This window comes from Merops nubicus, unplaced genomic scaffold (assembly GCF_000691845.1).
Source record: "Merops nubicus isolate BGI_N331 unplaced genomic scaffold, ASM69184v1 scaffold20785, whole genome shotgun sequence".
Taxonomy (NCBI): domain Eukaryota; kingdom Metazoa; phylum Chordata; class Aves; order Coraciiformes; family Meropidae; genus Merops; species Merops nubicus.
Genome location: NW_008609214.1, coordinates 30982 through 48716, shown reverse-complemented (window position 1 = coordinate 48716; position 17735 = coordinate 30982). Strand labels below are relative to the sequence as shown.

General features: G+C 47.4%; 2 protein-coding genes across 2 annotated transcripts; one reads left to right on the top strand and one right to left on the bottom strand.

Moving 5' to 3' along the window:
* Positions 1-7: 7 nt before the first annotated feature.
* Positions 8-3950, top strand: SRSF5 (serine/arginine-rich splicing factor 5). The gene is given in 8 exon segments (XM_008940535.1): positions 8-163; positions 335-405; positions 587-682; positions 1017-1086; positions 2374-2447; positions 2815-2925; positions 3061-3117; positions 3119-3950. Coding segments are annotated over 8 exon segments (804 nt in total). The 5' UTR covers positions 8-37; the 3' UTR covers positions 3318-3950.
* Positions 3951-7238: 3288 nt separating this feature from the next.
* On the bottom strand, positions 7239-11177 carry SLC10A1 (solute carrier family 10 (sodium/bile acid cotransporter), member 1). The gene is given in 5 exon segments (XM_008940536.1): positions 7239-7401; positions 7403-7509; positions 9838-10051; positions 10778-10832; positions 10835-11177. Coding segments are annotated over 5 exon segments (882 nt in total).
* Positions 11178-17735: the final 6558 nt, after the last annotated feature.

The following is a 17735-nucleotide window of genomic DNA, read 5'->3' as shown; positions in this document are numbered from 1 at the left end:
GCGCCGTGTTCCCCCAGCGAGCTCCGCACCCACAGCCATGAGCGGCTGCCGCGTCTTCATCGGGAGGCTGAACCCGGCCGCCAGGGAGAAGGACGTGGAGAGGTTCTTCAAGGGGTACGGCCGCATCCGCGACATCGACCTGAAGAGGGGCTTTGGATTTGTGGTGAGTGCGCTCTTCTGCCGGGCCGCGCCCCTTGGGGGTCACGGGTCTATTTTTTAAAATTACGTCATTAACGCTCTCAGCCAAGTATATTCGTTAGCAAATCGGCATTTCCTATTTTTTTCGAGATATAATTTTTTGACTTGAGTGGTTTTGTTCTGGTCTTTTTTGCAGGAATTTGAGGATCCGAGGGATGCGGATGATGCTGTCTACGAATTGGATGGAAAAGAGCTTTGCAGTGAGAGGTGAGGTGTCCTAGTTCGTGAATATATAAACCTGAATAAAATAAGAAATGAGTCAATCTTAACTTGTGTTGCGTTATCAGTACTGTTTAACCTGTGGAGTCTTTTTCCTCTATAACTGTGAACAAATACATAAGAAGGAAAATGTAAAAATGTATGGTTTTCCTTCTGTTTTTCTCCCCAGGGTTACAATTGAGCATGCAAGAGCACGCTCTAGGGGTAGAGGCAGAGGGAGGTACTCTGACCGTTTTAGCAGCCGCCGTCTACGTAGTGACAGGAGGTATGTATGGCTTTGAACTGATGTCTCTTGAAAACAAATACCGTGCCCTCATCTGACTGAAGAACTTGAGCTAGAATGAGATAGTAAAAGGCTTGTTTGCCTTTTTAGTCAATCCTTTGACGTGGCTATAGGATAGTGAGGATTACAAAACTTCTCCAATATACTCTTCATCTTTATGCTCCTCCCCAAAGTATGTAATACTTGTTCCAGATTACTCAGGGCATTATGTAGTTTAGTTGTAGTAATTTTCTGATTCCAGTTATTGATACAGCCCTTGTTCATGTCTACCTGTGTTTATATTTGTACTCTGTCTCAATTGTGTATTTCCAAACAGAAGTGCCCCACCTCTAAGAACAGAAAATCGCCTCATAGTAGAAAATCTGTCTTCCCGAGTCAGCTGGCAGGTTTGTTGAAACACAATTAACTATTTTGACTTCATTTAAGGGGTATGTAATGTAATTGTTTTGTAAAATAATTAATTAAAGTTAATGATAACTTACTTAAAATGTTTACATAATTAACGTAATTTTAAAATAATGTAATTTTAATGTTTTGAATGAAAACTAGTTAATTTTAATTTATAATAATAATAAATGTATATATTTGAGGATATATTTTTTTTTTCTTGTTTTTTAAAATCCATTTTAACCACATATTAAACCCTTTATTTGCCAGCCTATCTGTGTCGTTGGCCTTATGACGAGGAGTGCCTGTGGGTTATCCTAATCGTTCTGTCTTGGTCACTCTTGGTCGGGCCTGGTTGACTTTCCAGTCAGCTCCTCCACTGTCACTTGGCCACCTCTAGATCTGTGTTTGCCGGTCTAGACGTAATCGATGCACTCCTTAAAGTGCCACATTGCAGCGATCCCAGAGCGTTAACGAGATCTGATTCCTAAGTTGAGAGCTGTTCCTCCTGTAACGCTTCCGCATAAAGAGGTCCCCGGTCGAAAAGAATTGAAAGATACGAAATTAGGTGGTCGTTGGAATCCCGATCGCAGTAAAGTGGTCCTTGGTGCCATCGAGCGTAGAGAATGTCTGGATCCAGCCCTAGTCTGCTGATAGGGAGGGCAGTGCGATTAATGGCTTCCCTCGGCTGGGTAGTGGTCGACAAGTGGGTGGCGAAGAGCCAGTCGGGCATAGATCATGACGGTATCTCCGGTCGCTTAATGCAGTGTGCCGCTTGGCTAGCCTAGGGAAATGTTAATGAAGGTAAAGTAAACTATATTTTTAATGACGTACGGGGCACAAAATAATTGGTGTTACGTAATTGTAATTCTGTATGCATATAACGACTCGTAATGTAAAAAGGGAGACTGAAATAGTACAGAAATATGTGGGTAGTATTTCACGCTCAGTCCTGTATATATACAAATGTTATTGATTTCTCTTTCTCTCTCTCTCTTCCTTTCCTATTTAATTACATAATCTTTGTAGACTAATAATTCCCTAAATATTAAGACAACTTTATTAGCATTTTGCTTAAAGCAATATGCTTATTTTCATTTATTTCGTGCCCTAGATAGAGATAATTCAATTTTGATAGAATACAAGTGTGGCGATTGCCACGTTTGTAATTTATCTAACGTCTTCTCTTTCAGTAGTCATAAATTTATTTGGCTTGTTTTTAGTTATTTTTACATAGATAAGGATTGCTTTCATTTCTTTGCATAACATAACTGGTCTTGTGTTAGGATCTCAAAGACTTCATGAGACAAGCTGGGGAAGTAACCTTTGCAGATGCACACAGACCTAAGTTAAATGAAGGGTAAGCCTCTAAAATAATCTTTTGAAAGCAGTGGAGTAATATTTATACGTGCAGTACCTGGGAAGCTGGCTGCTTTCAGTGCTCGGCAGCTGTGCAGGGTTTAATTTAGCTACCCTTTGAAAAAGCATTCGCTGCTATTTTGGGGAGGGTGGTCTTTGGCTCCTGCTTGAGTTATGACAAGGGTTGACTACACCAAGCAGCCTGAGGTGTTTCAAGTTGTGTTTTTTTTTTTTTCTGTGGGTGTTTCATTGTGGGTTTTTTTGGTTTTGTTTTGTTCCCCAGAGCATGTGTTGCTCTGCCATCAAATATTCAACTTGTAGTAGTGAGCTCTGTGTTTAAGATTCCTTTTTTTTTTTTTTCCCTGCAGGGTGGTTGAATTCGCCTCTTACGGTGATTTAAAGAATGCTATTGAAAAGCTTTCTGGTAAAGAAATTAATGGAAGGAAAATTAAACTAATCGAGGGCAGCAAAAGGCACAGGTAAGGATTCCTGTTTCTGGAGCAGCTCTAGAATGTTGATGGGGGAAGCTCTGAGGTCAGCGGCCAGGCAGCCTGGTTGTCGCCGCGGTGCACGAGGTCCTGTCGCTGACTCCACCGGTGCTCTCGTTCCCTCAGCAGGTCCAGAAGCAGGTCACGGTCTCGTAGCAGGAGCTCCTCCAGGTCCCGCAGCCGCCAGCCGCCCCCCCTCCCCCAGCCGCAGGTCCTACAGCAGGTGGAGGAGCAGGAGCCGCAGCAAGTCCCGCTCGGTGAGCAGGTCGCCCGTGCCAGAGAAGAGCCAGAAACGGGGCTCCTCGAGCAGCTCCAAATCCCCCTCGTCTGTGGACCGGCAGAGGTCGCGGTCGAGGTCCAGATCTGTTGACAGTGGCAACTGAACTATGAGTAACTTGCCCTGGGGGGCCTTTTTAAAACCATACTTGCTAAACTTGTGGTAAGTATGTGACTTTCTGTGGGGAAGGGTTTGGAGGGGGAGGGAGGGATCGGGGGGGGACTTTGTAGATGTGGACCATGGTGGGAAGGGTTATTGACTAATTGTATTAAATGTTTTTTGATAACCCTTTTCTTGCTCACATTTTTTGTGAATGTCTGAAGTGTATAGTTTGTGTATATTGGCAGAGCTCTTTATAACTAAAGCGGACTAATATTTTGTACTCAAAAAAAAAAAAAAGTCATCTGAACACTTAATTCCTGGTATATTCAACTGTGAATAGCAACTTGGAATGTGAGTATCCAAACTAGTACCTTTAGGCATCTAAGAGCTCTACATGTGCTGTACATAAAGCTTTATTTCAGAGGGTATTTTTATGTGCTTTTGAACCATTGTTTCAGTTGTAGGTCAGCAGATTTAGTGCTGGTCTGTGATGGTAATAAACCTATTTTAAAGGCTTTTCATTTAGTATGAATTGCACTACACTAAGAAAATGCCCATTTCACTGCCCTGTGATAATATTCTATAAAGCACTCTAATTCTTGATACTTAAATAGCTCAAATAAAGTATAAAGAAACATGTCTCTGCTTCTCATGTGTTCGTGGCCTTCTTGAGCATTTGCGACCGCTCCTCGTGCTGGTCCTGGAGCTTTCAATCACATTGGAGAATAGTGTGGGATGTTTAATGTGGATACACACACATTGTGCACACGCAGAGCTGTGGATGAAGTGCCTTAGGCCTCGTTCTGGAGGAAGAGGAGGGATTTTTCTGTTGGTGGGTGGGAGTCCTGCAGTATGTTTTAGCGTTGGTGCCTTGAAGGGCACCTTGTGTGATTCCTGTGTTTCTCAAGCCCTCATCCAACTTCGAGAACTTTAACAATTTAATTTAGAGAATAACGTTTTTCTTATCAAGCGCTACTCCAGTAATCCACTGAAACCTTTTTAAAGATCTTTGGAGGCTAGGCTAGGCTGTGGATTGGGTCCTAGGAAGTGCCAAGGTGGTTGTGCTCAGAGCGAGGTCTGCCCGTGGGCGTCCCCTCGCTCGGTGTCTGCAGGCCCTGCTGCTGTGTTCCTCTGTCCCTTAGGGTGGCACTGCCGGCTGCCAGGAGCTCCAGGAGCAGGCGCCGGGGACAGTTAATGGGATTATCCCTAGTCAGCCCTGGGGGGTGGGAGGCCTCCTTCTCAGGGGTTAGCAGTTCAGATATGGGTCACCGTAAGGGGTGTGGATGAAGAGGACCTTCACCTCCTGGGGTCAAGGCAGCAGTGCCACACCCGGGGGTGAGGTGGGGTGGAAGGTTGGCTGCTTCAGCTGGTCGTTCCTGCTGCCTTCAGTGCTTACAGGCATCTGTGTCCCAGTGGCGCTGGGCTCCAGCTGGAACTCAGCGTGCCTGAAGGCACCTGACCATTGGAGGGGGAGGGATTTCAGACACTTCCCTCCCTCAGGCTAAATACAAAGCAGTACCTGCTCTGTAAATAGTTCCAGTTCTGTTTCTAGAGCACGCCACTTGCCTTGCATCCTGAAGAGATGTCTGCCTTTCACCCAGGGAGCACCTCTTGTCATGATGAACTTCCTGTTCAAAACAGGCTCCCAGGCCTTGTGTTACAGAGGGTTGTGTTCAGAAATGATTCTGCTCTGCTGAAGCAGAGGTTCATGAACAAGCCTGTTCATTCTTGGTTACGATGGGTGACTTCAGGTTACAATGTATGCTTAGCTCCTTGGAGATGTTCACACCGATCTTCCCCCCTCCTTGTGTTTGTAGGGTGCCAGTAGCTGGGTGATCACCTCCTGAAGAGGATCTCTACTTAGTGCACTGCCTTCTACACAGCAAGGCACGTTCAAGGCTCATAGATTTTCAGAGGTGCAGCTTGCTGCACCCAAACCTGACATAGTGTGGCAGCTTGCATAGCTGTGCTCAGTTTTTTGTGGCCTCTGCTACATGGAATCATAGAATTGTTGGTTGGAAAAGACCTTTGAGATGATAAAATCCAAACATTAACCCAGCACTGCCAATCTGCCACTAAACCAGATCCCTCAGCACCACATCTGCAGTATACTGCACGGTGCTTGGGCTGTGGAAACGGGGAGTGACCGTCAGGCCATGGGCTGCTCAGCTGCACGCTGGGTCTTGGTGGCTCCCACAATGTCTTCAGGAGCTGCTTCCAACATGCACCAGCAGGGCGAGTACAGGTAAGTGAAATTAAAGAACAACTGATGTGGGCAGGGATCTTCCTATGGGCAAAACTGGGGGCAGTGGCTTGGGAGCGTGGCAGTAAGCTGTCCTGAAGGGTTGTCATGGTGACCTGAAAGTCACTGGAAGTCTCTCATGGGCAGGCAGGGAGAGGCTTAACCTGGAGCAAGGTCTTTGGGAAATAATGGTGAGGGTGCAGATAACTCTGTGGTGATCCCTTTGTCTGGTGTAAAATGAACATATAGATGGAAGTCTTATCACTGCTGGAGACCTGTGAGCTGGCTGTGGAAGGTGGAGATTGGAGGGGATTTGATGGAGGCTGCTGCAGAATTCATTGGTATTGACCTGTCACAGTGTTTCTTCAGGGTCTTGACAGTGGTTTCTCTTCTTGAGCACCAGCTGTGTCCTTACCTCTGCAGACCATTTTTGCTGCTTCTGAAGAAGAGGAAAACTGTAGTGAGAACAGGCAGTTCAGAAACCATGTTATGGAAAGATTGTGACACAGCTACAGTTGGTGTTGCTGAGTGACCTAAGGAGAAAGGAAGTAGCTATAAAGTCCTCCCAAAACAAATTTAAGCCCTTTTGTTTTCAGTCATTTATGGGCTGGAGCCTGGAAAGCCACCCTTTTTATGGTGGTCTTGCAAGCACCTCTGTGGCTGTTTCCAATATCAACTGCTTTGTGCTGAAGGCACACCTCAGGTTCCAAATGGAATGGTTTTTTTTTGACCCCAGCAGAGTGCTCCTGTAGCAGCCCAGCAGTGGCTGCTCAGCTGCTTATCTGTCCCAAGGGAGAGCTTGCCTGGAAGCATCAAGGGGATGACTGGTGGAGGAACTCATTCAGCAGTGTTCTCCAGCCATCTTTTGTGGATACTTGATTGGGCTTTGGCATTTTGGACCTGTTGAAGCTGGAGAAGAGATTACCTCATTTATACCAATATACTGATTAAGCCTGAATCTATTTATGTATGTTTCTAGCAAAAGATCCAAATGCTTTGAATGATCCTTTGTTCAGCTGCAGTGCTTGGCAGTTCTGTCCTCTTTCTGCACTCCCCAAGTGAGACCCTGCAGTGAATCCCTCAGCAGCTTGCAGCAAAGCTGGGAATTGTATTACAGAGCATATAATGTCCTTGTGTAGCTTTAGTCAGACACAAACACCCCCGTTCCAGTGGTCTGGAAACAGAATCCAGTTTCCATCTGCAGTTTCCATCCCAGACTGGACTCTGGGATGTCCCCAGTCCCTGCTCCACAGCATCAGTGGTGTTGGTGATGTAATAATTCCCATCAGGAGAGTTGGGTTCAATACTGGGTTTGTATATGTTTCATTTTATTATTTTCATTAAAGCTGTTTTAGTTTTCCAGTCCATAATTCTCTCTCCCTTGTTCCCTTTCTCTTCCACTTTGGGAAGGGAGAGGGGTTGGTGGAGAGCCATCTCTCATATGTCTAGTGGCCATCCTGGCTTAAACCTTGACATGTGCTTGGTGCAAGCTGCAGCTTTTGCAGGATGTCTGCCCTAGTTTCAGCACAGGACCCTGAAAACCTCCAAGCACTGTTAGGACAGGTAACATTATGAAACATTCTGCTGATGCAAGGAGTCAGAATTTAGAATGTCTTCAGTTACCTCTGAACTTTTGACTGATCTGCGTTTAATGTGTTGGGTGTGTAAGATTCACTGGTAGTTTCACTGTAAGTGTACATGGTTTGGACTGGGAAGCTTAAGAACTACAGGAGCAAAGCTGTACTTGCTGTTTGGTTTCTTTATTCTGTCATGCATCCTAAAAACCCGGATGAGCAGAAGTCCCTCTCCAAGCTGGAACAGCAAGTAGAGCAGTGGGAAGAAGTGTGGGGCTGATGATTTCTGGGGTGAAGGTGGCCTTGAGGAGAGCTGAGCAAAGCTGGGTGTTCTGGCAGCCAGTTTCCATGCACACTGCTTGAAAGGTGAAAAGAAGAGTCTGAGGTGTGAAGGTAAAAGGTAGCGAGGACCAGCAGGCTTCTGACCTGGAGTATGTAGGATTAGAAAGGGAAGGAGTGAGTTTTATATGAAAGGTTTCCATCCTGAATTCCTGGGGCTGCACCTAGAATGGAGTGACTGGTTTGGGTAGTTCTCAGCTGAGGAATAATTGTGTCACTTGGGATTTGGTATCTTGTTGTTATTTCCCAATTATTTGCTTTTGTGTGTGTGTGGTGCTATTAATTCTCCTCTTCCTTCAAGTTCATTACTGAAGAGCAGAGGCTGGTAATGTGTACTTAGTGTGTGACTAGTGACTTCAAGTTAAAACCATCCATCTGCTTGTTCAAGTGAGCCTTCCACCCTTTCTGTGATCATAGATATTCATGTCAAAAAACCTGCTCCAGCTTCTCCCCTGTCCAATTAGCCAAGCAGAGGTTGAACTCATTTCTTTTCCAACCCAAGGTGTGGGAGTTATTGACTTGGGGTCAGGTTGCAGCATGTCAGTTTGTACTCCTAGGGCCCACTCTGGGAGAATGCAAACTGTTTATTCTACAAAAGTACATCTGTGTTGAAACCCATGTGTTCAGCATTGCTTCATAGGCCAGAGCTGCTCTACCTCTCTGTTCCCTCTGGTGACAGGGTGAGGGGAGGGAGGAGTGGAGGAACATACAGGTCACTAAGCTTGAAGACTGCAGAGGGAACACAGCCCAGCAGGATACCGATGAAAGGCTTCAAGACAGAAGATCCCAGGAGGGATGGTAAGAAGATGACCATGATATCATTTCCCACACTGGCCACAGAGAGAACAATTATTGCAGCAGATGACAGTAGAAGCACAGCAATCACTGCCTAAAATAAAAGTGGTCAAGACACGAAGAAGAGAGAAATCTCCAGCAAAATTTGCCTGAGCTGTTGGAAGCAGCTGTGCCAGTTCAGTGTCCATCACACACGTAAGTGTAGAGTAAGACTGTATAAGTGCCTTTCATGGACATGAGTAACCAACAAGAGACCATGCTGAGATATTACCTATAGAGACCTTAAATGACCAAGTACCTTTCTAGTCCATATGCAGAAGGACTGGTGCTTGCCCCACCAGCCTCTTGTTTCTCAGGCACTGCTATGTGTCTCTCTGTCCAGGTGCCTTCGTGGGTCTTGTCCACCCAAAGGCTGTGTTTTCAGATCATCTCATTTGCTGTCTGGTGATGTGGGAGATGAAGGAGCTGGGGAGTTTGGGGAGGCAGAATACACAGTGCTTCTGCCTGTCTCTCTGCTTTGGAGTCCAATTTGGGTGGAGTTCCCCGGGTGCCTTTTAAAAGCAAGTCTATACCCCCTTCCTCTTTTATAGAGAAGATAAATGGAAAGGTGATGTCAGCAGAAAGGACCATGACCCAACAATCAGCTAGGCCAGTGCAGGTCACCTTGTCTGTCATGCTAGGCTTTTAATGCTGATTTTGAAACAGTCTAGTCATCACTGCCCTGTCCTGGCTAAAGGGACCTTTGAAGAGCTCTGGTCCTCCTCCATCTGCTCTAGCCCAACTCCTGCATTCCGATGCTTCTTAGAGATTAGTGATTCCCAATGTCACTTTATCAGGTCTGTCATTGAGTCTCAGCACCCACTTCTTGCCACGCTTGGTCCTAGTTTCTCTGGGGTGAAGCCTTAGTGAAAGAAACAACAACCAGGTTTACACTGTTGTTAGCAGCTCCCCAGGCCCTGACTGTCAGTGGAGCTCTTGAGTTAGACAGTGACACAGTCGGTTGTCCAGGTTTCCCTTTTGCTGCTTGAACACCTGATGTACAAAGGAGGCAGGGAGGTGATTCCAGGCATAAGTGGGTGCTTAGTGATCTAGTGGCTTCTGGTGCATAGGTATCTCATTGGCGTTAGCAGCAACTTTGGTTGCTAGACTTTTGCCCCGTGCTAGACCTCTGAGAACTGCAGGTTCTTTCTGTTTGTTTGGGTTGGTTGGTTTTGTTGTTTCTTGGTTGTTTTTTTTAAATCTGGGGTCTGCTTTTGTTGCAGCAGTCATTGGGGGCACTGCCTGTGAGGCTCGTTGGAGCTGCTTGTAGCACAAGAAAACAGTTGAAACTGAAGCAAACAAAGCAGAGCAAGGGAGGAAGTTGCCTACAAAGTGTTGCTTGCCTGGAAATGGTGGAGGACCTCTCTTTGGGCAAATATTTCAATGATAGAAATGGTGAACTGGATGAGTTCTATCCTCAACCCTTCCTCTGATTTGTGGCATGCCTTAAAGAAGTTGATATTTCTGTGCGTCTGTTTTTGAAAACTTCCTTGAGGTCCTTGGCTGAGAGCCAACTAGCACAGGATACTTCTTACCTTGATGGTAAAGCCAATGTACTGTGGTTTCTGCTCATTCAACATGATGCAGAGGGCACAGGGGATTAGCACCAGCACCAGGGAGGCGATCAATCCTTTGTAAGGTACCTTGCCCCCCAAATCACCCAAATCATATAGTGCTCCTGAGTAAAGGTACAGAAGCAGAGGTGTTAGTCCAATTGCCAGGACCATTGAGCATGTGGTCATTACAGTGCTGGGATGAAGAAAGGACCCCTCAGTAGAATAATGACACTTTTTTTTTAACAGAATATGCTTATTTTCTTACTAGCCTGGACACTTGGTTTAAATATCAGACTTTGCCTCCCTCTTTCCCAACCTGTCACAGTTGATATTTCCCCAACAGCACTGTCAGGTTGCAGAAAGATGTGGTATGAATAGAGAAGGGAGAAGATGACTCAGGTTCTATACAAGCTCAGAAAGGACCCTCGTTATGGGTACCGCTCACATTTCAGAGATTCACAAGTGACAGAGAAAGTGATACTTTATATTTCCACCCTGGATCTTGTTTTATCTCTAGGGTTTGTTGAAGGATGGTCTTCTGCTAGTTCAACGTTTCACACTGAGGCAGCCTCGTCAGGCAGTGTGCTCAGTTTACACAGAACTCTATGCTGCTGTATGGATACACGTAGTGTATATATGCTGTATGTATTGCTATGTGGAGATGAGAAAGTGTTTCTGCACCAATGCCATCAAAACCAGCATGCTGTAAGTTTCAGAGAAAGGTACAAAGTCCCATTTTATTGTAAAGCAGGGACAAAATTACTCATTGAGCAATATAGGTGCCTAAAAATATCCCAGACTTAGTATTTCACTCTTTGACCATCTTCTTGGGGATTGATGATGATGATTAAACTTGTTTCTGAACCAATTATATGACTAGATTGGCCTGGGCAATGAACATGTACTCAGCTTTCCTTACCTGAGGTTCACGTCCCCTCTCGGTGCCAGATTAGAAATGTTGGAGAGGTTTCCTCTGGGCAGCAGCTGCAGATGAGGATGGGAAGAGATTCTGTAGCACTCAGCTGGAAGAACTTGCCCGACACAAACACTTTCAAGGGCATGATGTCGTAGTGAGCCATTGCAGCCACTGCCACACCTTTGGGTTTCCTGAGGGGAGTTGTGGTCTGGGCTGTTCCCATCGTACACCCAGGAGATACTGTCATGATCAAGAGGACCACAATAGGGATTGCATTCAGGGATTTGTCCGTGGCCTGCTGCCCGAAATTAAATGGTAGTGCCACACTGGTGAAGGAGGTGCTCTTCATGAGACCAGGGCTGCAAAGACCTGGGCTCTCAAAAGTTCCCTCAGTCTTGTTCATCCTGCCGAGGGGTTTAGAGGTCCCCTCTTCTATAAGCAGCTGGGAAGGTGATGAAAATATTGATTCAGAAGTTTAACTGACATCCAGTTAACGCAAGCAAAACATGAGCTCTCCTTCAGGCCACCACTCTCACCGTTCAGCAGCTGTTGAAGCAGCAGTCCATGTCTTGTTTAACCAGCTATGAGCCCCGTTCATTTCAGTAGTATGTTGTGCAGTTTGTGTAGCTTCTGCTCTGGTCACCCACCTCTTCCAGCTTCTCCTCTCACCGTGAGAACAAGGACACAGCCAGTGAGAGGGAGACTCGTTTAAAACTGGTAAAGACAGGCACTTGATGCAAAGGAAAAAGAGAGAGAACTCCACTTGTCCACAAGATACTGCCGAGGACAACACTTAAAAACATGGTGTGTGCAGGGTGTGTGCTGTATTTTTAATGAGGGTTATAAAATGCTTGTGCTTCTGGCCATAAATCAATCTCTAGGTAGGAGAGTTAGGAAAAAACTTCCTCTATGGATGAGTAATTTTTTTAGTAAACTCTTAGGGGCCTTCATGTCTCTTCCTGTTGTGGTAAGATCTGACATTGTCTAGAATTTTTTGGATTGCGTACAGGAACAAATTCTCCAAGCTTTACCCACATCCAAAACATGAATCCCTCCTTAGCCTCGAGGGGAGGTTCTGCCTGGCAGGGGCCTCGCCAGCCTCCCAGTGCCAAGCGGTGCTCGCTGTAGCACACCAGTGCTGCTTTCAGGAGCTCTGCACCACCATCCAGCCAGGGGTGCAGGCGTCACCCAAGGTCTCTGAGCAAAGCCAAGCAGGCAGCTTTCACCCACCCCAGGCTGGTACCCGCCTCGTGTGCTCAGCACAAGGCTGCACTGCTCCACAGGCACGGAACCGGGAGCTGGGCAGCTGGTGTGCGGGCAGGAGGAGGGAGCAGGGAGGTGCCTGAGGGAGATTGTGCCTCCAGCTGCTGCAGAGGTGACCTCTGCTCACCCCTCTGCTGCTCCCTGTCCCCAGCTGTAGAGGGGATGTGCTTCCCTGTGTTTGCCATGCTGGGGAATGGCACCTTGCCTAGTTCTTCCCCAGGTGCCACACACCCTGATCCTTCCATGGGTTTTGTCTTCATTTAAGATATTGCCTTCAAACTGACCTGAGCCAATCCCTAGGTCTGGTGTGGCACTCTAGAATCCTGCCAAGATGAACACAATCAAGCAGAGCAAAGTGAATGCTGTTTCCTTATGTGCCTGTGTCTGCAGCTGTAGGAGGCTTTGTGAGATAACCTGCTGCTCCATTCCTTCCTGGCTGAGCTTGGTGAGCAGTAGCACTCTTCACCTCTGCTGCTTCAAGAAAATATTTCCCTCTCCACAAAACCTTGTCCTCTGCTCTCACTATATAACACCTGGATCTGGTTCCATGTGTCCATGTCTATGGCTTCTTGTCATGTTCCCCTTGTCTGGGGAACGTGTCTTATGAGGAGCAGCTGAGGGAACTGGGGGTGTTTAGTCTGGAGAAGAGGAGGCTGAGGGAAGACCTTATTGCTCTCTACAACTACCTGCAAGGAGGTTGTAGGGAGGTTGATGTTAGTCTCTTCTCCTAAGAGACTAGTGACAGGACAAGAGGAAGTGGGCTTATGTTGCACCAAGGGAGGTTTAGATTGGATATTAGGAAGAATTTCTTTACCAAAAGAGTGGTGAGGCATTGGAATCCATCCAATCACTATCCCTGGAGGTGTTCAAAAAACATGTAGCTGTGTCACTTGGGGACATGGTTTAATGGTCGTGGTAGTGTTGGGTGATAGTTGGACTTGATGATCTTAGAGATCTTCTCCAACCTTAATGTTTCTATGTTTTCTATGTTTCTGTGATTCTCCCACACCCTGTGAGCACCACATCGCCACGCCTGGGGACAAGGGCCCTTCCTGCAAATTGCAGGTGGTGCTTTGAGACCTCTGTGTCCCTGTGGTGGCAGAGTCCTGCCCAGCCTTGCTGCTGAGGCCCTGGCTAAGCGAGCAAGAGGAGATGGCCTGAAGTATTGCACACATTTTTTTTTTCCTTTGGGAAGCTGCAAGATTTCCAGGCACAAGTAAGGGCTGCCCAAGTAGCACCTGGGCAAGATCCATAGGAATTAGGAGAAAACACAATGAACAAAGCCCATAGCAATTAATTATCTCTTTCTATCCCTCCTTTCAGTGTTTTTTTCCTGCAAATTCCCAGCCTTCCTAAGGGAGTCCTTGTTTTCACCGTGCTTGCCCTTTAGCCATATGCTGGATTTTGTCAGAAGATGCAAGAAGAGTAAAGGGAGAGACTGGTCGAGAGAAGCAGAATAAATTAGGATTATTATTTCACCCTGATTCATGCTGGAACATCCAGTTGTTCTACACGGGCACTAGAGCTGGGGGTTTGTATTCACAGGTGGCCAAAAGGTCACATCTCTGTTCTAAATCTGCCGTCCCCTGTGGTGGGATGTGGGAGGTGGGACAGCTGAGGAGCATGGCTGGAGGAAGGAGCAGGCTGCAGTGGTGCATGCTGCTGGTAGCCCACGATGGGCTGCTGCTGACCTGGTGGCTACGTCATCTACCTTGATTCAGGGGAGGCTTTGGCCTGGAAGAAGCTGCCTGTTCAGCCAGCGAGCCCCTAGTCTCCTCCCTAGGCAAAGTGTGACTTTTCCTTCCTTCGACCACTTCCTGGGCTCAGCTCTTCAAAAAGGTAAATATCTAGATGTTCTTTAAATGGTCTTCTTTTTTCCCTCCCCTCACAGCTCAAATGGGCTCAAGCAGCTCTCAAGCCTTTCCCTCTGCCTGTGCCCTTGCTGCAGGTCAAGCTCAGGAGCTTGGTGGAAGGTCCTGCACAGCTTATGCCACTTGAGGGCAGTGCTTGCATGCCCAGAGCTTGGTTGCTCAGAGGATAAAAGACCTCATAAACAACAAAGTCTCACCGTAGGTGCCTTTGCTTAGGTCATTTTTATTAAGTCAGATACTCCCAAATTGAGAGATATGGTCTCATACAAGAGGCATCAGAGGATGCTTAAGACGCTTGGGGCGTTTAAAGGAGATATTTTTTAAAAGCCTGTGTACAAGCTTGCAGACTTCCTGTTGGAACTCAAAATGAGCTGTGTTGTGGACTTTTTTTTTTAAAAAGACACCAAAGGGCTCAGTGCTTCTTGCTGTCATAATGTAGCTTCCTAAATTCACCTGATAAACACGAAATGACTCGTGTGCTCCTTTCAGCGCTGGGGAGCTGAGGTTCAGCTTTCCAGTTTGCAGCTGGGACTGTCATCACTTCTGTTTTTAGAGAATTCAGCGTGAGCTGAGCCCAGTGGTTGCCCAAAGGCCACGTTTCGGCAGACGTGCCTGCTAGAGGTGGCGGTGACTTGATTTGTGTCACGTTTTACACCGTGTTGGCCCACAATCCAAGACATGACCTTGGCATCCGATAACCACGTTTTGCCCAGGTAAGGTTCTCTCACAGTAGGGTTATGTGCTTGCCTTATCAATTTGCTTGTTTCTGTGTGATTTAGAGACAATTTGACCACCACGGCCCTGCCCATGTGGCAGGCACTGTGCTGGAGGGGCTGCCAGGGGGCTGAGGAGGGAGAGCTTCTGCAGGGACAATCATGATTCATTCCATTTGTGCCTCCCCCACCCCAGAGTGTTGGTCCTGTTCGTGTTTTCTCATTTCTGTCATCACCTGAGGATGCAGCCTTGTTAAATGGGGTGTCCTCCAGGTAAAATCTAGGTCTGGTGTGCCCTGTTGTGGGATAAGTTGTGTGTTTGGGGTGGTGGCTAGCTCTGCTCGTCTGTTAGTCTGAGCCCCCTGTGATCGGGTCACCAGCAAGGACAAGCTGAATGGGCTTGTCCTGAGATGCAGACCACTCACCAGCTGGTGTGGAGCAGCCGCAGCCTTGTTAAATGGGGTGTCCTCCAGGTAAAATCTAGGTCTGGTGTGCCCTGTTGTGGGATAAGTTGTGTGTTTGGGGTGGTGGCTAGCTCTGCTCGTCTGTTAGTCTGAGCCCCCTGTGATCGGGTCACCAGCAAGGACAAGCTGAATGGGCTTGTCTTGAGATGCAGACCACTCACCAGCTGGTGTGGAGCAGCCTGGGCACAGGCTGCCACATACCGTTGGCTGGGGCAGCTGTACCCTGATGCCATGGTGATGGCCACTCCCACCCCACTCCTCACCCTCCTGCCAGGGGCTATTGTGTCCCCATGTCAGCTCCAATTTTGGAGGTGGCTTCCCAGCATGTCACAGGGAAGGGGCACATCTGTAAGGGGACAGGGTGAGGGACCGGGGATACCAGCAGCAGGCCCTGGAGACTTCCCGCAGCCGCCGGGCTGTGCTGGTGGTGGGCAGCAGCACGATCCACAGCTCATCAGCATCCCAGTACGGAGCTGGGACCTCCCACACCTGCCTTCCTGGTGGCAGCCGTGCCCTGTGCCCCACCAGCAGGCATTTGCTCGCCCCCTGCCTCGGTGCCACCACTCTCTTAGTGGTACCCAGCACAGACAAGGAGTCCAAGTTGGTTTTGTTTATCCAAATCCCATTTAGCATCCATCAGGCTTAAAAATCCCATGACTACCCTCTTAGGCAATTCTGTCTGATAGGAAAATAATTAATTTTGCAATTAAGCTGTGCCCAGAACAAATGATTGAGGAGCACTCTGTATGGGCTAAATTAGCACCCGCTGAGACGCAGCGCCAGCATCTGGCTGCTCTAGTGACTTTTTTTATTTCAAACAGCCAGAGGAGGGGATAGAGCACCCTCCTGTCCCATGACTACCCTCTTAGGCAATTCTGTCTGATAGGAAAATAATTAATTTTGCAATTAAGCTGTGCCCAGAACAAATGATTGAGGAGCACTCTGTATGGGCTAAATTAGCACCCGCTGAGACGCAGCGCCAGCATCTGGCTGCTCTAGTGACTTTTTTTATTTCAAACAGCCAGAGGAGGGGATAGAGCACCCTCCTGTGCTTTTACTGGTGGCTTCCCCGGAGGGGACCCGGCAGTGTCAGCTGGAGCACGATCTGGTCAGCCAGCAGTGGAAAATGAGCTTACTCTGATGCCTCTTCTCCGCGTTAGGGAGGTTGTTTTAAATCTGAGCTGGCTGCCCAGGTGAGCATTGCTTATGCCTTGTGTGGGGAGCTCTGGAGAAAGGAAAGCTGCTCCCACGAGCGTGAGTGAGGCACTTCAGCCATTCAGACCAACATTTCAGTAGGTGGTCTCTCCTTCCTAACTTCCAGAGCAAGGCTTTCCACCAGCACCATGAAGTACTGAAGGGTCCTGGTAGCAGGGGACGGTCCTGCCCTGTCCTTTCAGCTGTGTTACTACCCTAAGAAGTTTTAAGTTACCCCAGAGAGCTCCAGTTCTGGAGAAGGGTGATTTTTATTGTTAGCAAACACAGGTTGCCATGGATGTCTGACTGCTGTGATAGATGCTTGGTTTTCCCTGAGGAGTCTGTAGTAGTCAGTGCAACGTGGCGAGATGTGAAAAACAGAAGCTGTTTTCCCTCTGCAGGTCTGGAGTGGAAACCTCCCTCCTGATGAGAGGGGGATCTTTGCACGGGTTGAGAGGAGCACTGGGGGCACCCCATATTTCTGGATGCAGAGGATAGTTCTGTCTGTACCCCCTGTGCATGCAGGAATGGTGTTGGCGTGGTGCTGGAGAAGGTTCACCTCGAGGGTGGATGTTTCTGGAGGGGAACTCCACAGAAGGAAGCATGTTCATGTCTGTGATGCTTATTTTTCCCCCTGGGAAAAGAGATATTATTTATTGTCTATTGTAGTCACTTGTTAACTATGTAATTAGTAGGTCTGGTTAATCTTGACTGTTTAATTTCCTCAGAGACCAGATGTCAAAAACAGCTTCATAAAAATTTGACAGCTTAAGTTTTCTTGGAACTTTGGTAAAATGCTGTTGGCAAGCCAGCAGGACCCTCCTAAAGCCTGTATCTAATTCATAGAGTCTTAGCTCTTTTAGCTTTATGGGAGAAGCAAGCTTTGTCTGCTGTTCTTCTGATCTTTGCAGGGTGATAACTGTTCAGAAAATGCTGTTTGCTCTGGGTCAGGTCAGAGGCCTCTTTGGCATGAACTTAGGAGAGCTGGACAGCAGAAGGTTCCCTAGTCCCTTGCCTGGTTCCCAGCCCTGGATGCCATAAAGCTGCGAAGGGCAATTGCACCCTGAGCTGAGGGGAGTGTGCTTTGTTTGTATTAAAGTCTGTATTTTAAAGGATTTCACTGGGTAGGCCGTGCTCGAGTTCTAGCTCCATAGCTTTAACCTGCTCCACCAGTGACATGAGGTAGGTGGTCTTCTTACAGTGATGAATATGAAGATTTAATAAAGGAGATGGCTGGGAAAATGAGAAGTAAGGTGATCAGGAATAGCCAAGGATTACTGAAAGAGGCCAAGACCCTTGTGCAAACTGCAGGGGAGAACCAGGGGGTCTAGGAAAAGGCAGACTCATGACCCAGAGTTTAAGCAGTTTCCTTGCTTAGAGGACACAGGTAAGAAAATTCCTGCCTCTCTTCCACCTCTGCAGGCAGGGACATTTTGCTTCCTGGTAGTGTGATGAG